This window comes from Xiphophorus hellerii, chromosome 2, assembly GCF_003331165.1.
Source record: "Xiphophorus hellerii strain 12219 chromosome 2, Xiphophorus_hellerii-4.1, whole genome shotgun sequence".
NCBI classification, from domain to species: Eukaryota; Metazoa; Chordata; class Actinopteri; order Cyprinodontiformes; family Poeciliidae; genus Xiphophorus; species Xiphophorus hellerii.
This window is the reverse complement of record NC_045673.1, coordinates 26,314,997-26,337,536: the sequence shown is the minus strand read 5'-3', so window position 1 is coordinate 26,337,536 and position 22,540 is coordinate 26,314,997. Positions and strand designations below refer to the sequence as shown.

General features: G+C 39.9%; 1 protein-coding gene across 3 annotated transcripts in view; it reads right to left on the bottom strand.

The window, feature by feature from the left end:
* Nucleotides 1–19,447: 19,447 nt before the first annotated feature.
* The window catches only part of cfap73 (cilia and flagella associated protein 73), a 41,592-nt gene continuing 38,499 nt past the window's right edge, over nucleotides 19,448–22,540 (bottom strand). For all 3 annotated transcript variants that reach the window (XM_032548904.1, XM_032548915.1, XM_032548924.1), the window contains 5 exons: nucleotides 21,431–21,523; nucleotides 20,817–21,008; nucleotides 19,959–20,180; nucleotides 19,715–19,870; nucleotides 19,448–19,629 (listed from right to left, as the gene is read on the bottom strand). In XM_032548904.1, coding sequence (XP_032404795.1) covers nucleotides 19,510–19,629; nucleotides 19,715–19,870; nucleotides 19,959–20,180; nucleotides 20,817–21,008; nucleotides 21,431–21,523 — 783 coding nt within the window. In that variant the 3' untranslated portion in view covers nucleotides 19,448–19,509. The remainder of the gene's footprint in view (nucleotides 19,630–19,714; nucleotides 19,871–19,958; nucleotides 20,181–20,816; nucleotides 21,009–21,430; nucleotides 21,524–22,540) is intronic.

Below are 22,540 nucleotides of genomic sequence, written 5' to 3'. Positions count from 1 at the left end.
CAAAGACCCCGCTCTAAAAATGTGATTCTCATAAAATTGAACAATGCTGAAGATACGTGTTGGGTAACCCAAAAACTCGATCTGCGTCGTTGGAGGCGAGAAGTTTTGTCCCGGTTTGATCTCTTTTTGTCTCTGAAAACTCTCTTTGAAAGTTAAGCGAAAAGAAAAAAGAGATAAACAGGTTAAGAAGCTGAAGATACAGTAAGTCATTGTGCGAACAAGACGCTCGGGTTCCGCTTGCCTCTTTGTCTGCTGGAACCAATTATCTTTCTCGCAGCTCTGCAGGTGAGGAAGAAATCCAGGAGACATGAAAGTCATACTGCTGACTTCTGCCCCCATCAGGTGATCCTTTCCTTTTAACATCTTTTTTGTTATTGTTTAACACATCTTCTTTACTAACTAGAATTGAAGGGTGACCAAGTTTAGCCATGCATTTATGTGCAGGAAGCCTAAAAATTGGTTGTCCAACCACGGCGAGGTTGTCTGCACACTCTTGAATGTAAGTCTTGCAGTTTTCTAGTCACCAGAGTGTGAAAATATGTAATTCCAGCCAAATAACTGTCTAAACTAATACATCCCTGACACATTTTTGAGGGAGCAAGACTCACAAATTGCTCACGAAGAGGAGCTTTCTGTTTTTTCACATGAGAACATGGTAAAGCACCTCATCAAATCGGCTGACATTTTGGAAATGCTTCCACTGCAGTGGCTGCAAAACGTGACGGTGGTAATGAGGTTGGGGTCCTGGGCATGGGCATGGGTTATGGCTGCGGTTTCATAAACTGTAACCTTTCCAGTAATTTGCTGAGAGGTTTCGTGCACGCTGAGGAAAATGTGAAACCTGACAGGTGTTTCTTTGTAACATATTAAAAAGTAACATTTTAGTTGCTTATTTCGTGTAGCTGTTTGTGCAAATGTTTTCAATGTCTTTATTTTAACGCATGCTTGAAGAGCAGTTTCGATCTAATGGTATTCACATTCTGACCAGAGGAATGTTTCACAGATTCATAATGTTGTGTATGTCACACCTTCTTTCGCAGGAGCTTTATGGTAATTAGTTCAAAGTTGTTTAATGGTCACACGAGGGATAATTCCTCATGGCCTCGTCGTCAGGTTAGTAATGAACTCTGCAGCTGATTGAATGTTTTGCATTTGCATTTTAATGCTGTTGCTCTGAAATCTAATAGCTGTGAAATGATTCCTCCAGGCTTAAAGAGCTCAGAGTGTAAAATCGAAGCTCTAATATAGAGAGAGACTGTAGGAACGCTGGAAAGGCATAGGGAACTATAAACACTGCATTTAGGACATGTATAATAATAGTTGGCATGGATATTCCCTTAGTATCGCTCGGTGAACCAAATAAACACTTATACACATAAACGTTATAAACACATGCTTCAGCTCCATTTTATAGGTGGAAGTCGAGAGATTAATTAGGGGGAAAAAATCTGTGAAGTTTAGTTTACTTAATTTTTGAGGAAACAAATACAGAAACACTCTTCCAGATATGGTCTTCGAGGCATACGTGTCACTTTAAGTGCTGTGTGATAAATTTATCCTTCTGCATGATAATACAGCGGGCGATGATAATTAAAGAATGGCAAAAACAGAGAGTGAGAAGGGAATATCTATACCAGGGGTGTCAAACTTATTTTCGTTTTGGGCCAAATCAAGATCATGAATGCTCTTAAAGGGCCGGCTGTGCCAGAACGTATTGATAAAACCTGATCACAAACTGTTAAAATATCAATGAATTCTTAAAATTAAATAATATTATTGAACGTCTTTTCAGTCCCTCCAGGATACTATGATTTTTTTTTATTTTCTTGCAATAAAAAGTGTTTGTGGTAGTAATAATTTGGAAATATTTGCACTTATTTATGACGGTAAATTTGACTTTTTATTACTCGCTGTACAGATCATGGACTATAATCTGACATCAGTTAGGGTTGAGGCAGCAGTTTAATACAAATAAGAACGTTTCTGACCATTTTTGAGAAAAATCTGCAATAAACTCCCAGTTATTAGCTTAGAAAAGTGCTGGGATTTGTTGATTTTGCGTGAATCTCCACGATAACTCTAAAGAAAATGGAGGGACTGATTGATATAATTTGGCAGTAAACGGATAAAAACTGCATTAATTTGATTGATAACATAATATTTAAGCACACTTTGTGTTTAGTCTAGAATCTGGAGGGCCACATAAAAACCCACAGTGGTCCGGATTTGGCCCACGGGTCTTGGGTTTGACACATGTGGGCTATAAAGTTACAAGACCACGATGACAGGCTGACAGTGCAACCTTCGACACAATGAATTCACTGTTGATGTTAAATTGTCTGAGCATATAAAATTTTCCTAAAAATTTAAAAAATACATTTAACTCGAGTTTATGTTTGTCTGGTTTAGTTGCAAATGCAGTTCAAGGGTAAACTCCCATTTGGTCCCAGTCGGGGTCCATATTCTGATCCCCATACAGTCTCATGAATCCCTCGGGACCTCCATTGAAAATTGTGAGACTGAATGGTAAAACCTTCCCATCAGCCAAAAATAACATCATTCAATGGCAACCAACAAGGTCAGAATAAGAAACTTCATATCTTGTGTCAGTTTTTTACTTTTTCCCTACAACTGCTTGACTGCGAGTAACCTCAAGCTGTCAGATAATCACCAACCCAACTAAATACAAGACAGGTCTAACTGTCCTAATGTGGGAGCTACATTAAGCCTTCAACACGCCGAAGGTTAGTGAACCTTCGTCAGTGCAGACTGAGCATCTGCATAGCGCACTATGAGGAGAAAATAAGAAATGTTGGCTAATTGGTGAACAATTTTTGTTGTATTTGTACTTTTTTTTTTTTAGCATCGGGCCGTATGATACATGATATTTCTAAGTTGTAGCGCTTTTGCAAATGAAGAGATGCATTTTAATTCCTTTCCTTTCAAATATATAAGAAATTTACAAAAGGGTTTCTTCCATGCTCTGTTGAACTCAAGCTTCCCCAATCTGGTACATATTCAGGATATATCGGGTGTGAGGGTGTGCAGGGTTGAGGATTTTTAAATGAGCAGATTTCAAATTCAAACGTGTCCCAGGAAATAATACCGATACCGTGGATTGATAAACACATCACCGCAAAACAAACCGAGGGGTTTTCTTTTTTTTTCCCCAATCAAACAAACTATTTAAGACAGATTGGGAATGGAGTTTGAGGAAAGGGAAATGACTAAAACTACAGCAAGGAACAAGTGTGAAATAGTTCAAAAAACCTCAACGGGATTTCATCATCCGTGAGGTTCAACTAAAGGAGAATGAAATTTTAAGTTGCTTTTTTTTTTTTTTTTTTTTGAAGAACAATATAACTTTCTGTGGCGACCTGAAATCTGAAACTTCCTTTGAAGTTGGATTATCACGTTTTGAAAGCTCACTTTTCTTTTCATTTTCATTAATTATGAACAAAGCACTTGTGAAATGGAAAATCTGGTGATGAAATATTTGTTTTACACCAATTGAGGGATGCATAATGTGTAAGGATTTCTTCTCTTTGTTAATAATGTTCCTTAAAACACATGGACAGTTGGGGGGGTGAAATCCTCATCCTCAATCATTAAGTGATTTAATGTCCAATTTAACTGATTTATGACATCCAGATATAGATGCAGATGTGAGTATAACATGTTAAATATGCAATTAAGCTCAGAATTAATGATACCACATTTTTATTTAATTTCATTTTAATTAAACTAGAATACCTGTTTCTGACAAAATGATAAAGACTAGTAATAATAATAATAATAATAATAATAATAATAATAATAATAATACATTTTATTTGTAGTACATTTTACATTTTACAAATGTCAAACAGTCGTTAAGGTAATCAAATAAGAATTAAATCTCTTGTGAGACAGAGAAAAGTTTTAAGTTGGTCTGAGGCATCCTTTGAGAGTGAAGACTGACTCTAACCTTTCAAAAGAAATCTTAAGGAATATATTTATTTACATTACAGGCATCAAACTCTTCATTTAGTTGCCAGTCAGCTTTATCCACAGTTAGTTTGGTGATCCTTATTGATGAGATCAGTGGCAACCCTTTTTCTTTTTAAAACGCCAACAATCTGCAAAAAGCTGACTAACCCTCCTAAACACCCACCGCCCTGGTTTTCAGGGAAGGAGAAACCGCGGGGCAAAGAGACACGAATAAACGCAACAAAATGATCTTCGCAGATGTCTTCAGACTTTTGACAGTGAAACTGGAAATCATGAGACACTCCGGGTCAGAGAGTTCTGTCTGCAGACTCTGCAGTGACGGCGCTGAAAGGCTGAGGTTGAAATAAAGGACGTGCCGAGCTGAGCTGTTGTCATGCGGTGATGAACGACGACGTCTACGGGACGTGTTGCTAAGACATCTCTCGGCGAGCTTCAGACTGTTGTAGAGATGATGGGAACCAGTAGCAGCCGCGCGGTATGAAGCATTACCTGAAAGAAACAAGGTCACGCGTTCGTCTAACTTGACCCTCTTCCAGGCAGCTCTGCTCTGGAACATCATGATTTATGCTTGGACTGGAATTGCTGTCGCACACAGTGTTGAATTATTTTTGTACTTTCTGAGCTCTGTGTTAGAAAACACCTCTTTTTTTTCTCCAAGCTATATTGCAGTTCTGTCAATCAAGATCAAATATAAGCCGCCGGGTACTACGGTCACTAGATGGTGCAGGAGCAGCTGTTCTTTTTTCTGTAGAGAAAAGAAAAAGTGCCCTTTTGAAATTGTGCTATTTTTTTTATTTTTAACAATGTATTGCGTGTGGTCCGTGGCAGTATTTCTGGGCTTATATTACCAGTGCTCCACATTATTTTTGTAACAGTTTTACCTTTTCATCAATCCATAATAACTTTGTCATTTTATTAATTCTAAGAATTACGTAAAAAAAAAAAAGATAAAAAAATGTTTCCAGGCGGTCGTGTCACTGCACCCTACAGGATTGGTTGCTTTGTAGTTGCGTTCACTATTACTTGTACATTCACATTAGCTTTATTTTGGTAAATTTACAAAATCACAAAATAATAATAATAATATTGGGATAACAATCGATAAAATAAAACATCTTTTTTTTTTTACAACACAATAATTTACCAGAAAAGGAATAGGCTGAAGCCAACACCTATACTTTGCCTACCCTGAACATGAAAGCAAATGCAGGTATGAAAAGATTTTCTGTTTCAAATTCATCAAATTGTTCTCAACTGTTTTGTTTTTACAGTGTGGTTTTTCTTCTTTTTTTTTAATGACAGATAACTTTAAAGTTATGAATACTTTATATTAAAAGTATTTAATTTCTTGTGAGCGTGAAATTAAAAATCCGCTGGCAACTCCACGTGTCGTTCAAGGTGCCGTGCCCTTTTTTTTTTTTTTTTTTTTTTTTTGCACTTGAGCCCCCGCCCCTCAAAATGTCTGTGCACGGCCCTGACCTACACCTTCACCTTGTTTACCTGAATAATGTGAATCACGCAGAGCTCACGGAAAACCTTCTGTGTGCCGGTGGACTTGTGTTTATTTTTCAAACAATATAATTTGCCGCAAAACTGCAGTTTATTCTTAAATTAAACACGTAAGAATAAACATGCTAGATTCAATTCCCCTCACAGGCTGCTGTTTTGAGATTTTGATCCCACTGCGTCATTTGTTTCCACAGTTACCCCAGACGACTTGATCTGAAGTTTCTCTTTCCATATAAACAGCCACATAATTGAATTATCCCCCCCAAGTTACACAGCTCTGTACAAGTCATCCCTCATTAGCATACAAATTGAATCACAGCTGCCGGCTTGTTTATGGGAGCTGTGAGGGACGTTTTTTAAAGAGACAGCGTCCGCGGCAGCAGCAGACATGTGTCGCTCGGCTCCCGTTCAGATTCGTTTCAGCTACCAGATCTTAAATTTGACGGTCAGATCAGAGCCTAGGCGGTCTGTCAGAATAAAGAAGCAAAATTCTGGCTGAGGAGCGTTTCGAGACAGAGTTGTTGTAATGAGCTTTACGTGGGGGTGTGGTGGAAAATCTGTCTTTTTGTGCAAAATAAGTGACAACAGTCAGCATGGCAATCTGACCTTTTACCGTGTGTTTGATAACTCTGAATGAATTGTGATTTTATTAAGGGGGCAGTGTATGGGAGCACCCCTCCTCCTTCCGTTAACAAATTGTCTTTATACTAAGTTGTTCAGAGATGGTCTTATAACCGTTCTAAATGGGTTAAAACAGTATTTCGGATCCATATCGTCCTTGGCGCCGCGACGCCGCTAAGCTGCCAAACGTCTGCTGTTGTGGCTGGTCCAACTAGTTCACAACCAATCCGCTAAGCCCGTCTGATGAGCAGCACCTGCTGCTCTGGCGGCCTGGCGGGAGGCAAGAGAAGGAAGTCATCAGAAACAGATAAGACGGACACGGTGACTCTGGAGGAGCCGCCGAGATCCACAGCTCAGGTGTGAAAAATCTGGTTGACAAACGACTCAAGTTAAGCCTGCAGGGAAAGACGTCAGACACACGGAAGAAGGAGTCTTCGGGCAAAGGAGACCCAAACAATACTTTTTGCCCAAATCGAGCATCCGCAGCAAAAACTTGGAAGTGGAGGTTTGCAGATGCCCTCTGTCTTAACCTGGCTGAGCACCAGCTTCATTTATTTCTTTTTTTTTGTTTGTCTCCTGCATACATCTGGTATGTATCAGTACTTAAAAATGATTTATATGCGCAACAGGTCATAAAATATGAGCAGATGAACAGCAGGAGTCACATCAGTTCCTCCACGTGGCATTATGTGAGACAAAACAGAATAACCAGACGAGTTCTCTGTAATTTACGTCACACGAGCCTGCAGTCGATGCGAGAGGGAGCTGGTGGCTCGTGTCTTCATGCATAAAACAAAGCGTGTGAGAGGGAGGCAAGAAATCTGCATTTAGAAATGTTTTTAAAAAAAGTTAAACAGTTTTGTTTTTTCCTAAATCTGTGGAGTTTGCGGAATTGTAAACGGTTAGAAAGTATGATATTAACTTATTCTGGACTCATTCACTTCACAGAACACAAGCAGAGTTTTTCCCCCCACCCCCACTATTTAAGGAGATGTATGAAACTTAATGCGTACTCAGTAAAAATTAAAAAAATCTGTATAGTGAAAAAGAAAAACAGTAAAATAGCAACATTTACAGACAATAAAATCCTTAACATTACATTACCATAGAAATGCCATAATTCAAGAGACAGAAATTTCAAGTTATTTTTACAGTCCTGAACTGTTGAAATGACAGTTTGCCAAAATATTGTGCCATAATGTCTTGTACACTAAGGATGTATTTACTACAATAAATTCTGTCATTTTACAATAAAATGCCATAACGTATCATACAGTTATGCCACATTCTTCCCCACTGATTTAGACTAATTAGCAATTTTCCACAAACAGTTTCCAGTCCTGAAAGGCTCGAGTGGCGGCTGCCGAGAAATTACATCGTATTATCTTGTACACAAGGGTCACATTTACTTACAGCTGTTGGTATTTTACCATAAATTATGCACTTTTGTTTTTTGGGGTTTTTTACAGCGTACAAAATTAAAGTTTTATTTTGATTCGCACCATTTGGGATTAAGATTCTGATTTCAAATCAACACAAGCTAGAAATCGAACAGCCTGTTGTTGTTTTTTAAATACTAAACATGTGAATAACCTCACACACCGTGACAACCCGGCTGCCATGGGGCCAGGCCTCATGCCTGGCCTGTTTTCACCATAAGTAGGGAACACCAGGGAACAGTCGCGTTGCTTAAGTAGGAGAGGAAATCACCGTTTTCTTTCATTTTTCTTTGCTTTTTTCGCTTTATGACTCCTCAGTCGATAAATGAGGGGCTATCGGCTGGAACATCTGGAAGAGATTTGCCTGTTTCTCATCATTTACACGGCTGGGAAGCTTGGCTTGCAGTCAGGAAAGCGCAGCAAACAGCCCAAGTCGCATCAGCGGAGAATCAAAGAGGTGGGAGGGAGCAGCAGAAGGGCACGCAATTACTCAACGGACCCATTAATGCCTAATGAGTCAACATGAGAAAACTAATTACAGACAAACAGGACAGAAGTTTCCCACTTGTTATCTTTTTTCTTTTTTTTTTTGAGTAGCGTTAACAAGGCAGAAGGAAAGAAGCTTCCAAAGTTTGGCTGCCGCAGCTACAGAGCTCCAGGATTTGTCTTGGCACAAAATATGCTAGTGATGAAGTGGTGAAAGAGAAAAAGGAATGCAAAATATATGTCACGTTCTTCAGTTAATGTTATCTTTAAAATTATAAACAAGAGCGAGAAACAGAAGAATTGGCACAAGGACGGAGAGAAGCACACACTGGAGTGTACAAAAGTGTGCATTTTCAAAACGTTACTTCAGCGTGACTTACTGACAGATTTCAAGGAACAAACATGAACACATCTAATGTCCTCATAGCATGCAGACGTCCAACTGCTTCCACCTGTTGCATGGGGCGTTCGGGGACCAGTTCGGAGGAGGAATCTCAGCAACGACTCTGCTCTATGTCACTTTTTTTTCCTATTTGGAGGCCACTTGGACCTCTTGCGTGTCTTCTGGTGAAACCAGGGCTTATGGGAAAAGGAGAAAAACAAATTAATAATAAATTAACACGTGGGAACTGAGTAAAATCTCATGGAGATTTTACGATGAAGATACCCAGCTGCACGAGTTAAAACAACATGCCTGGTAGTGAAGCAGATAAATGTATTTGGTTTCCGCTTTTTTCAGTGTCCATATCAAATATTTAAATATTTGTATGTTATGAGATAATCTGTGAAAAGATCAATCTCCTACACCTCCTCCTCAAAAACCAACCAATCAGAGCCAGGATGAGAGCCTTAGAGTCGTCAACCACGCTAATGAACACGCTGCTAAATGTGGTAACCGGGGGAGAAATAACTTATAATTTTTGGAAAACTGTTTTTCCGCCATCACCAGTGGCCATGCTAACTAGCCTTAGCATTCATGGCAGGCTCCACTGTAGCTGAATGTTGCAGAGAGAAACGCATGGGTGATTGACAGCGCTAAGACCCTCCCCTGGCTCTGATTGGTTGTTTCTGACGGAGTCGCGTATTTGTGCAGGTGCCAGCAGGAACATAGGACGAAGGCAGAGAAACTCAAATGATCCATCTCATATTACACTGTCACAAGAAGGCGACAGTTTTCACAGATATGTAAAAAAAGAAAAAAGAAAAACATATTCCTTGACGGGACAAAAACAGTTAGATTTTTCAGGAACATCATGTTCTGCCCCCCCCCCGACAACGTTTTCTTGCTGAGCAGTTTGCTGAGGTTCTGCTAATCTAGGTATGTCTCGCTGTCGTATTGTGACTCAATAATTTCATTGTGAGTGCATGAAATGCATTTAGATAAAAACATTCATGTCTGGAGCCCAATCAGGGATTTTGAACAGAAAATCTTCAAGTTTCACATGATGAACGTGACGGGAGCGCACCGTGTCTTTCCACAGGCAAATTTGGAGTATTTGGCGCAGGAAAAGAGGTTTTAGCAACATTTTCCCTCGATGTGAGCACCGAGTGAACGTAGTGTGTCAGAAGGGACACATTTCAGCAGTCACAGTTTTTGGCCATCATTGTGACGGCGTGATACGTCTCTTTGTCGCTCCACACATTCAATAAAAAAAAAAAAAAAACTTAAAGCAGCAACAAGGATTAAGAGTTTAATCAGGGAATCAATCATTGACTACTTAAAAACGTCCACAGCTAATTAATTAATTGCAAACGAGTTCTGTTTGTCTCAATCACAGTTTGCCCTGCTCTGTGTTATTCCCACTTTTTTTTTTTTTTTTTTCTGCAGTGGAACAAAAATATTTCCAGGTAACATAAATTGGTATGTCAGACGTATTTATATGTCGGTGATTCGAGAATGCTCACAGAAACAAAAAACACTTTGATTTACAAATGATGCCGTCACCGGAGACTTCAAGCTGCGATGTTCTTGTGTGGTCCGTGAAAGCAAAACCATAAGTTAAGGCCGCGTTTCCAAGTCTGGAGCAATCTCTGAGAGCCGGTGTGAGTCATGAAATAAAATGGGGTTTGTCATTATTACATTACTATTATCTTTTGTAAGCATTTATCAAGTCAAAGAAAAGCAAATTCAAAGTATTTACCCCCCACCAGATGTCTTCGGATTTACTTTTATACATGTCGCAAGATTGTTTAGTCGTTTAAATTTAAAAATCTAATGATCCAAAAGAGTTGATTTATTTATTTTTTTTACTTTTTCTCAGGTAGTTTTAAAAACCTCTTGAGCTGGAACAAATAGATACAGCGAGCCCAGAAATGACCTTTCCCTCCCAAGTCTCTTTCGCTGCCATTTTGGGGGTAAGTTGAGAAATCTAAGAGCTATGGGGAGCTTAGCTATCTTCAGAAAGGATTTGTGATTTCGTTTCCTAGGGTTGCTTAAAACAAACCCTCACCAAAAACACTGAGCAAATAGTCTCTTTTCTTCTTTCTTTCCTTGTGTGCACTTTTAACCGATTAAAGATTTTTCTTTTCCCTCGAAAAAGTGATCACGTGCAACAACCTCATAAAACTGGTTGGACCCGTACCTTTCTCCACTTGCTCAGCTATGTCTGTTCCCCCCCTTTACTTTAGCTGAAAGCCACACAGAAGGTGCCTCCTTCTCGCCCCTGAAGAACAAGGCGCTGCGGGTCGTTAGAGGCTGAGAGTCAACTCGTTAGAGGCTTTTTACGCCGCGTCGTCGAAGAGAGCGAGAGCCGCGCAAAAAGAGCTCGAGCGCCCTGAACGCAAAAGATGCTAACGGAAGTATGTGGTCAACGGGCTGCCATTAATGAAGCACATTAATATTTGATTTCATTAAAAAAATAAGGAAAGAAAGACAAACATCCAGAGCTCATGACAAACTGCATTCCCATCGGATATTTCCTCTCACCATTTCACTGGCGGTCTGGCTTCACGAAGGCCTCGCGCGGATGATTTCTTTTTTTTCTTTGATCTTTTTTCTCCTTCCCTTCCTCCCTCCGCGCATTAGGTTACACGTCGGTTTCATGACTTCAATGTAATTCTCTTTTAGAGCAGCGGTCTGATCTCCAGGAGGTTCAGTTGCGAAGCCTGGAGAAAAGCAAACAGCTCAGGATTCTACCTCACTGACGAGGCCGCTGTTCTGGGAAAAGTGCGGCATTTCATGTCACTGAAGGGTGAAGAAGATGCGAAGTGGCAGGGCAGAAGAAGAAATGTATCTCAGCTATTTGACTTCTCCTTTAGACTGGCATGAGGTCAATTTTGTAATGGGATAAAAAATAAGATCTCCTCTGTTGTTTAAGGTTGTTTTTTTTTTTTGGGGGGGCTTAAGAATTTCTTTAAATGAGTTTACCAAATTAAACCGCTGCAGCGTCCACATGCTTTTTCCTCCTTAGCAGCAGAGCTAGTTTGGCAGCCGGCCCTGGAACAGCTTTCTCAGGCGCACCGGGGCAACGGTGTGTTTGACTTGGAGGCCGTTTCCGGCTTCATTATACAGCTTTTTCATTTCACTCAAAAAACCGTGCGGATTATTAAGATGGGCACCCTGCCTTTCTCTGATTTTCTTTTAGTTCAGCTCATTCCCTTCACCACCGTCTCTACCTTCCTTGGAGTTGACCGAAAAAAAAGATGTTCCCAAAAAAATGTTAGAGGGTACACTCAGTCTTTATCCAATGCCGCTTTTTCCGCTAATAATGATCGCAGCTCGGTAAAAAAATTAGACCAAAATCATAGAGGGGCAGAGTGAAAAGAGCATTACTTCATTGCTGAGGACATGGAATAATATCTATGTCATTTTTAGCACAAACGATCGCTCACCACAAACCCTCGTCTTTAGTCCAAGTAATATAGACATTATCCTGCAGCCGCCTAATTACTCCAGAGAAAACGTTCAGAGTAGATAGTAGACAATCCAAACCATCAATAATATCGATTCCAAGTCGCTATCAGTATCAGATCGACACTTTAGTTTCAGATTCCCTCTTGAAATTGTATTGTAGTTTCTCAGTTCTACTGTAAAAATAAAATGTTGCCTTGATTTGCTCTGTGGCAAGTCACAGTGATAAATTTCATTGGCCGATAAATTGTCCCAGTAAATATCGCAATAAACGGTAATATTTGTCTTTGCGAGGCAATTTTCAAGGAATATATTGATAATAGCATCATAATTCAAGTTTGCCCTCTCAAAGACCGGTAAACTTTAATTTTGTAAGGAACATTTAACACTGGAACTGGAAGACGTATTAAATATCCAAAATAAACAATATCCATAACCAAAAATAAAATGGATTATGAAGTCTCCTTATGGAAAATCGTCTTTCAGAAAAAGAAAATCAGAATGGAAATTATAGAGTGCATTTTACACGGTGATTGCTTGTTGCGACAGACTAATTTGCTCTCAATAAGTATTTGCATTTTATTTAGAAAATAATGCACACAAATGTGTTTGATTTTTCTATTGTTTCTGTATGTCATATAAAGATGTTATTAACGTATTTTGCAGACATTTATAAACTTTGGCTAAATAATTCTGTCCAAGATTTTAACAAAATAATTCAAAGGAAAAAAATCACAAAAATGCCCTCAGGCAAGAAGTTTAATGATATATCAAACTTAAATAATAAGTATTGGTATCGGTAATATTGGCTCTTTATTTACTTGGTATTCAAACCAAGTAAATTAGTTTCACACACATTTAGGTGTGTGAAACTAAATATCACACACCTCTACTAGACAGCAGTAACATTGAAATTGATTGTAAATAACACATTATTGACCAAATTTGATTGACTTTATCACATGTACAATGAGATTTAATTTTATTCTCATTGCACATGTGTACAGTGACAAACAACAATAAATTCTATTCTATTTCAATGACTTCTTTTTAATTTCCTTCATGTTTTTAATCGGTTCTTCCCGAATGAAGTTAAGACCGTTGAACTTGTCCTTCTCAGATGTTGTAAATGTTGCCTTCTACATAATTTGATTTTTTTAAATCCTCATGTTAAATTTCCAACCCGCAGATGTCCCAATGTCAGATAATCAAGTGTTCCCTGCACTGATTGCTGCTTGGATCCCACAATGTTACACTTGTATTCTCCGTTTGAGTCGATGATGACTTATCACTGAAAAGAAAGCTTTCTTCCTGTGCACAGTACGTCAAGAGACCTCACAGTAGCAGCTAATTTCCAGCGTAGTCCAAGCTCATAGAGATTGCGTAATAAAGGGTCCATTACTGCAACGTGAAAGTATTAAAATCTGTAAAAAGTGGGTGAGTTATGGCAGGTTAAGGATCCATCATCGCTGCTCCAAATGCAGAGTACCATATGGTGGCTCAACACTGGCACGAAAGAAATTTCTAAAAGCACATCCATCTGGAATGCAAGAATCTGAGGTTCCCAGCAGAGAAGTGCTGCAGTCGGGCCAAAACCTGCATCAGTTTTTGTTTGGAAAAGTAAAAAAAGAAAAAAAAAAAAAAGCGTTGGCCCATTTGTTCAGCTGGAAGGAGTACAATAAACGTTTTATTGGAACAAAATGTGTTTCGGCAGAGAGTCGTTACTACTTACCATTAAAGGAAATGTTTATTAGAGCAATTTCACGTGGCGTTTACCAATTTACAAGAGCAGCCGAACAAAAGGCCAACAGCAGAATACATTTCTGGAGTGAGGCAGCTGGACGTGAAGGTGAGATTTTTAGTGACTGCGCAACACTTCTCGAATCCTCCCTGCGGTCGATCGTCTCTTCTCCTCCCCGCAATCCAAAAGCCACTTGATGTCAGCAAATCCCATTGGCTGAGAGGGTTTCAGGAAGCAAGAGGCATTTAAGTGCGGTACATTTTTCTTCCACATTCATCTGCTCCCCTCCGCCCCCCTGTCAGCTGCTCCTACAGCTGGTGAAATATAAATGCCTCACATATTGATTTAATCCGTTCGCAGAATTACCATTTGCAGCAAAAGATGGAGGTTACACTGTGGGAATGAGGTTAACAGCAGAATCGGTGTGCTAACCCTTCGAAGGTTTACGATAAATATACTTTAAATATCAATTAAAACACAATTAGGTTTTGCACAGAAATAAATGAGCCAGGTGTTTCTGATTAGGTTAAGGGAAACCAGAGCAATCTACTGAGCGGGAGATAGTTAAACATGAAGAATTTTATAGGACACCTGAACCACCTTTATTGCTATCGTCCATCGTATTTTTTCAGCAGTGTTGAGGTTCGTAGCTCATGCTGCTGATATCAGTTTATCAATTTTCACGTCTGAAATCGATAAATACTGCATGGCAGAGCAGTAACCACAACGCTTGAGCGTCACGAAACTCAATCAGTGTTGAAACCCCATGCAAACACACCGATAGCAGCAAAGTCTTCAGCTCAAACTTTAGTTCATAAAGTGAAGATTTACATGGCCACATTTCCAGGAGGTCAGCAGAGTGGTACCTAGAAGACTCAACAAACCGGCATTCCACTGAAGGGTTTAAAAGCCTTCTGTGTTGAGACCATTCAATTCAACCATTCAAAACACTACAGTTCAGGCGTTTTTACTCTAATGTGCCGCCAGAATGCATAATGTTAAAAGATTTTCCTTCAGTTTTGTTTTGCTTGTGTCACAGCAGCTTCACTTTTCAAAACGTGTATCTTAGGATGAAATCCCAATTTCCTGATTACAGGACTGGATCTTTATGACCTTTAACCTTTTTGGATTGTTTGTGCAGATTAGTCAGTGTGAACGTTTGGGGTTCGTGAATTTTGTGACCGGAGATTTGTGGAGTTTCGACAAGAGAAAGGATCTTTGCTGTTTTAGGATTTAGTTAACATACTTATCAACATTATTCTGACTTGTAATTGTCACAAGCTACATCTTTTCAACAGAATAGTCAATATAGGTTGGAATAGTTCACAAAAGGATAATGTCCAAATAACATGCAAAGTGCAAAGCCTGGGAAACAGCAGATGTTGAGCCGTCAGAGATATAAATTAGACTTCTCAGACGGTTTTAGGGCATAAATGGGGAGTACAGTCTCACCACGTAGATAACAGTGAGACATTTTACATCCCATAAAGCAGAAAGTTGAATATTTTTAGATTTTCTTGACAGCATCTTTTAAAAGGACAGCAGATAGGCGAACATAATGAAACACGATGAAAAGGAGTAACTGGGAAAAACAAACAAACAATAAAACCCCCCAACAAAGATATTTGGAGAGAGCATCTCATTTTCTGAGGAATCATTTTAACCCATTAAAAAAAAAAAAACACTGGATTTTTAAAAAACTTTTCGCAATCATTTACAAGGAATGTGCAAAGTGGAGATTTCTCGGGGTCTGGAAGAGGAGATGATGTGTGAATGGATGAAAGGTAATATGCAGATGTTCACTAGAAGAAGGAAGTTTGCGTCGTCTAACAAATGGTTGCAGTAAAGCAGAATGTGAATCCAGGAGGTGGTGAAATTTGAGGCTGTGTTCACACCATCCCTGTTTCTTTCCTCTATAATCAAACTCTGATTTGTTTGCCTGGATGGCCCGATCGGTTTGGGTTTTGTGTGAATGAACCTGAAACTCTGATGTGGACCAAAAAAATGAACTCTGGCCCACCTAAAAAGCTAGGTCTCAGTTAGGTCTCGGTTCGGTTGAAGTGAACTCTGGTGCGGTTCGAATGCGAACGCCAAGTGGACCGGAAACCTCTCCAGAAGTAGTAAATGGACTATAGTGCAGGTCATTCTGGGTAAATACAACCAAAACAAACTAGAGTCTGGCTCTAAAGGAAGAAATGTCTGATAGTTTTTTGCCAAAGACGAAAGAGAAATCCTACAACCACTAAAATCATTTTGCGCACATGTTGCGAAGAAGAAAGTTGCGCTCTGATTTTCGTGTTGTTTCCTTCAGTTGTTCTTGGTGCAGCGCCACCACAGGTCGGAGGGGTGAGCAGATTTTTCAAAGGGTTTGGTTTGTTTGGCTTTATGTTGTCGAATGCCGGAGAATCCAGAGGCTCTCTAGAGGAGAGACATGGAGAGCGGGCAGTGAGAAAGATAACCAGGTATTACAAACTGTAGCATGGAGGAAATTGAGACCACCAGTGTAGGTCAAACATCAGGTATGAGTTCATGATGGGAGCGCAGTGACAGGATAAGTTGCTGAGTGCATAAAGACTTCAGAGACCCTTAAAAAAAAGAACTGATGTCCTGTCAGAAAAACTCCAGCTGCCGCTCTCACTTTGAAAAGGTTCTAAGTTTAAACAAATTGCCTTTTAAATGTTAATGTTGCAGTTGTTATGTTAACGCCCCAACACCTCTTATCCTATACATCAGTCTCACATAGTGCTGTTCCACTGCTGTCAGCAGGTTACTTTTTCTGTTGAGCCGAGCTGTTATTGTTGGCCGCAACATGAAGATGAGCGCTTTAAGCTTGAGTATAGATCCGAAACTCTTATTTTGAAGTGACAAAGGAAGTAGTTTTTCACTGCTTGCCTTTTTTTGTTGTTGACAGAGTTAGCTTGCTAAGTCATTAAGCTAACGTTTAACACAAGCATGTTAGAAGATGCTACAATTTTTAAAAAGTATGTCCGGAAACATTTTTGGGACGCAGCAAATGAATCAGTGTGACAGACAAGGTGCAAATTATTGTTAAGCATTGTAAAAATATCATAACAAACTCACTGTTAGACCTTAGTGTGACTAATATTAACTTATAGCCTTTGGATCTTTATGTCACAACTCAAATAAGGGACAGTTTTTCATTTCTTTTTTATTACTTTCACCTAAACTGGAACATTTTTACTTAAAAAACTAAAACACCTAATCCCATAACAGGGTTCTCCCTACATCTACTGTGTAATATAACCCTAAATAGGACTGTGACGATGAGTTCACATCAGGGCTTTGTGCACATCAGTCAGTATTGTTCAAATGAGTTCTTTAAGAGCAGCAGCTCTGCAATTACTGTGAGAGGAGAAAACCGTGATTTTCTTTGAAAATATCCACAACTTCTGTGATGGACTGGCGACCTGTGCAGGGTGTACCCCGCCTCTCGCTCAGCGATCGATGGAGATAGGCACCAGCACCCCTCACATCCTTTCAAAGGCAAGCGAGTTAGATAATGAGGGGATCGGTGGAAAATCCACAGCTTTCTTTATATTTCGTTATCAGGCAAGACTTCCATTTCAAGACCCGCCGAAGCCACTGCCATGTTTCAACCCGAGGACGATGCTTCTTGGGTTGCAAGTCGCTTATTTCCTTCTCCAAACATAAGCAGTGTCTCAACAGGCATCTGACTAAACAACATGGTTCTGGTTTGAGTGATCATTTCCCAGCGTGTCGGTAGCATGTTTCAGTCTGGCTTCAAGGTGTCTCTTCTACAGAAGCTGAGTTTTTTTGGGTTTTTTTGTCTGTAACCTTACAGTCCATCCCTGCGTAGAGATCCAGTGATCCGTGGAGACATCCCTCGGTAGTTTTCCTTCCGTGGTATTTTGCTCGCTATCTTTGCCAGGGTTATTCGCGTGTGCGTGCGTGCATGTGTGTGGTCCACTTTGAATTTCTTGACGTTTCTTCTTGCGCCGGTTCTCGACACTTGGCAAGCCTTGTTTATTCTTCTCCTGTTTTCATTAGCATCAACTATTTCGGCCAGTCCAAACTGATCTCTGTTGTTTTTGGCACAATGCTTTCTCGGGTGACAGCTCTAACCCTTCAAGACCCCTTAGTTTTAACTTGATTCCACAAGCTTTGAGCTTTGAAAATATCCAAGTTAAAGTTAAAGAAAATCAATCAAAAGGTCAGTTCTTTAAGTTGTGGTAATAATTTTGACCCATATAATGATAATTTCAGATGGCAAAGTAAGAAAAAGCCTCTAAAACAACAGAAATATCTTCAAATCCACAAAAATGTCTTGCTAATTTCATTCTCAACGACTTACGTTAAAAAAAAAAAAGAAGACTGGGATTGCCTTTTGTTCACGAAGCCCTAAAATAGAAAAAGGGCAGATGTGATTCCAGTACTTTCCCAGATCACGATGAGTTTGATAAACAGATTAAAACTCGGCTAGCAGGCAAAAATAACGTGCCTTGCTAAACACTGTAGTGTAGGCAAACATAATATATGGTCGTTTGTTGCCTAATACTGTAGATTGGAGGATGATACCAGAAACTTGGCAACATAATTGTTTTTTTAGTGCAGCTATGAATGAGAAAGACTCCCCTTTCCTGGTATCAATTTTCTTCCAGTTGGAAAAAAAGAAGAAAGAAATGGGAACATCTGCTAAGAAATATGATTTGGACGGTTGTAAGCATGATGCGCATTCTTTCCTCTTCCTGACCCTGCTCGGATTGAGCAAAGGCAGATCTTCGCAAACTGTTTCAGAAAGCAGGTCAGGTAATTCGCTCCGTGTCGTCGCCTCCTGCTGGACCGTCTCTCGATCAGCTCTACGCCCCCCTTTGTGACCTCTCTGTGGCCTTTCCGTCTTATCGTGCGTTGCACGTCTAAAATGAGTGCAGCGTCTGTCGTCAAAGCTAACAACGCCATAAATTAGCTTTATCTGTGGGCTCAAGCGTTCAGCACTGGTGAAAAAATAAATAAATAAAGCCCCCTCTATTTGAAAAGTCCCAGTCTCACCTAATTGAGTTATCCTGTTTTTTTCTGCTAATGTGCGAGAAGGGCGGGCCTGATCGCCCGTCTGCCCACGCGCACATGCAGCCGTCACGCGTGGCCTGACCCAGGGTCTGCTTGTCGTGGTCGGGCTCGGCGTCAGCACCGCATTTTCACATTTGGTCTTTCACTTTTCGCATCAGACGCAAACTTTTGGGTTGAATAATAATAATAATAATAAATAATAGTAATAAAAAAGATAAATAAATAATGTGAAAGACTATGACAGAGTATTAGAGCCATATTAAGAAAAGAATTCAATAGAAACACGAGATTAATATCATAATATTCCAAGAAAAAAGTTGTACGAGAATAATGTTGTAATAATATGAGAATAAAGTCGTATTATTACGAGAATAAAGTTGTAACTCTGACCTTATTCTCATAGTATTCAGACTTTATTAACATAGCATTATGGTTTATTGTCGTAATATTCAGACTTTATTCTTACACGAATGTATTCTTGTAATATTATGAGTTTATTTTAATTATTTTGTGACTTTGTCATAATTTTATAGATTTTTTGCGTGGGTCTTGTACTTGTTCAATTTATATTGTGAGATTTTATAAAAAATTTTAGAATATTAAATATAATGTAAAACATCTTGTGCAAGTGTTGCACTGGAATCCCAAGTCCTGCAAACTGCAACGATCAACTTCCATCCAGCTTTTCCATCCAATAGTAGTCCAAGACTGAAAAATAGGGTTCAAGTTTGGGTAAAAAAAAAAAAAGAAAAGAGAGAAGAAAAGTAATTTGTACTTTTTTTTAATTTGAAATCAACACTTTGTAATATTACAACACTGGGACAAGGTTAAACAGTTTGCTCCTTAATATTTGCAATGTTTTCTGGTCTGCTTCCTCTGGATTCTCGCTGCAGGTATGTCTGATAATGTTTCACAATGTCTGTGTGGTCCATCATGAAGTTCTTGATCTGAGGAGGAAACACACAAGCACCCATCAGTTCTTTCCTTTTCTTACTCCGGCTGCCTTACGCCGCTTCCCTCAGGGTGACCTACCGCCTCCAGTTGTTTCTCTGTGTCGTGGATGTGCAAACCGCTTACTCCAATCACCCCGCCGGCCATTTCGAAGAGGTTAAGGGTCGCGTACGTGATCTGGCCCAGCTCCAGCGTTTTCTTTGCAGCCGTTTCCTGAATTTGGTTCCACTGCCTTTCCTGTGGAAACACACGCGACACCTGAGCTTCTCTCGGAACGTCTTTTGCTTCTTGGCTACGGTGAGGCTATGATTAGGCGCCCTCATACCCATATCAGAGCTTTGGAGCGGGCCTTTTCCAGGTTCGTCTGGAGCTGCGACAGGTGGTTGTTCTTTTGCAGCCACAGCAGGTTGTGCTGGTCCTTCAGGATCTGGAAGGCTTTCTTCTGCTGCTCCATGTGTTCCTGCACCTGAGTCTCCCTCTGGTACAGCTGGTCCCTGATGTAGAGGAGGTTCTCGAAGTAGCCTGCGAGCGCGTCCACGTTGGTGAACTGCAAGACACGGAGTTAGGGTCGCCTGATGACAAACGGGAGCCAAAAATAAATGCGAAGTTCAAAATAAATTCAAGGGTGCGTTCGCACCGGCTCTGTTGCTGTAATTGAAATCCGGTTCGCTTGCCCAGAAAGTCTGGTTTGTTTCGGACGGTGCGAGTGTGCAATCGATCCAGAAAGCAAACTCTGGCTCGCCTAAAAACCTTGGTCTCAGGTCAGTTAACGGTGAACTCTGGCGCGGTTTGAATGCATGTCTGAGCGTCAAGCGGACCGGAGACCACTCCAAAAGCAGGAAGTGGGCTATAGCGGAGGGAGTTATGTGTGCAGGAAAAGGACAGATGGGATAGATCCCCTATCATGTTTTTTTTTTTTTTCTCAGATGTCCAAATGCAAAATAAAAATGAATTAAAAACGTGTCCTGGTTTTAGATTTTTCACACAAAGGTTTTACTCAAGTAAAAGCAAAAAGGTATTTGAAATAAAAGGTACTTTATGGAGTTATGTCAGGTGTCTTTTTTTTTACTTCATTTAGACTGTTTCAACTGAACTTGTGTCCCAACTTGTCCTTTTTTCCCCCTCGCCATTTCTGTCAATGAATTAAAAGAAAACTGCGCCACACGTCGGGTCACTTCCGTACTTTTGTTAGCTTGAGCACGCGCTCCAAGAACTCCCTGTAGTGTGTGTATTTGAGGGTCTGAAGCTGCATCTCCCGCTTCCTCTTCTTCAGCCCAACGCACTCCTCCCTCAGCCTCTGTACTTCCGCCTCCTTCTCCATCGCCTCCTTCATCTCCTTCTCAGCCGTCAACCTGTCGGATTCCGTTTCTTCGTCCTGGAGCAGAACGACGGATTTACTCAGTGCCATAGACAAGTCGCGTAAACAATTTGTGCGCTTTTGGACATTTAGGAGACATACCGTCAGCATGAAACAAACTCAGAAATGTAAGTAGTGTAATCCAAAACCTAAAGCCAAAGATGTGGTGACTAAGTATCCTCAAACAAATCTCATAGCCTGGGGGAGCATGTCCTATTTTTATTCCCCAGCTGGTAAACAGACGATTGTTGAGATATTTCTTTTCAGAGGGAAAAATAGGATTAAACATTTATATGTGAGCACACTTTAATAGAAAAATGAATATTTAGCAGTGTTAAATAATGACTTACAGATTGTCAAACTTGATAAACATGTTTTCGTGTGTGGGTGTGTGCGTGTGTGTAGGGGTGGACGTGTGTGTGTGTGATTTTTGGAAGTACCCGAAAAAACATTTCCAGCTTGAAGCGCTGCTCACGTGCTTCCTTTGCGGTTTGCTGCAGCTCCTCGTTACGCCGATGTAAATAAATCAAATACTGCCACAAAAAAAACAAAACAACAAACATCAACAAAACAGATACTCAGTTATAGTCATATGAGTCACACGATATGAGTTTTGACATGGCGTACAATGAAAACATCATGATTCTGGCTCTAAAGAAGTAAACAAACAGTTCTGGATGTTTAAAAATTTAGGATTACATAAAAGTCGAATGTCGCATCATAAAATATAAACGGTTCTAACTTATGCCTTGGTGGCTAAGATGTCTAAGCCTAAGGCTACGTTTAAGCCAAATGTTTTGTCTGGCCTGAGACGGCATTAAAATCCATCCTACTGAAACGTTTCACAAAGCACCAACTATGTTTTGCATAATAACAGCATAATTCTGCCCAGATTTGAGCTTCCTGTTGTGTTTGTGTTTTTTTTGTTTTTTTTAACATAAACCTTTTAACATAAACCTCTCCTTGCGATCCATTTTAGCAATCAATTGAGCTGTGCAGGTGTTTCAAACTGGACCAACAACAAAGGCGGTATAAGAGAGAGAGAGAGAAAAATGCCTTTATTTATTTCTAAACAACTGGTCAAAGGTTTGAGCAAATCAGACTAATCTTTCTCTGCTGCTTCAGGGTCGTGTTAAGGATGTGATCGAGGTCAGCGGTCCGCAACCTGCAGCTCCAAAGTCACACGTGGGTCGCAATAACTCGAAAATAATGACAAACACTCTCTGTGTTTTGGGGAAACCCTCTGCATCACCTTCACTTTTTATTAGGTCACACGCTGGCTATCTAACATTCTAGAAATATAGGATTCAAAGGAAATGCATCGCATAAAACTTTTTATATTATCTTTCTGTATTCTAAAATCTAAAAGCAGCCGTGGAAAAAAAAGAAGCTTTTTATTGATTCAAGTAGCACAACAAAGGGCTGCGAGCAAATTTCCTTTGGTAAGACACAGAAACGGGTTTTTGGATGATGAAGGTTTTTGGCCCCTGGTCTAGTTGTCAAACCTGAAACCACACTAAGACAACTACATAAAAAAAAAAAAATTGAAT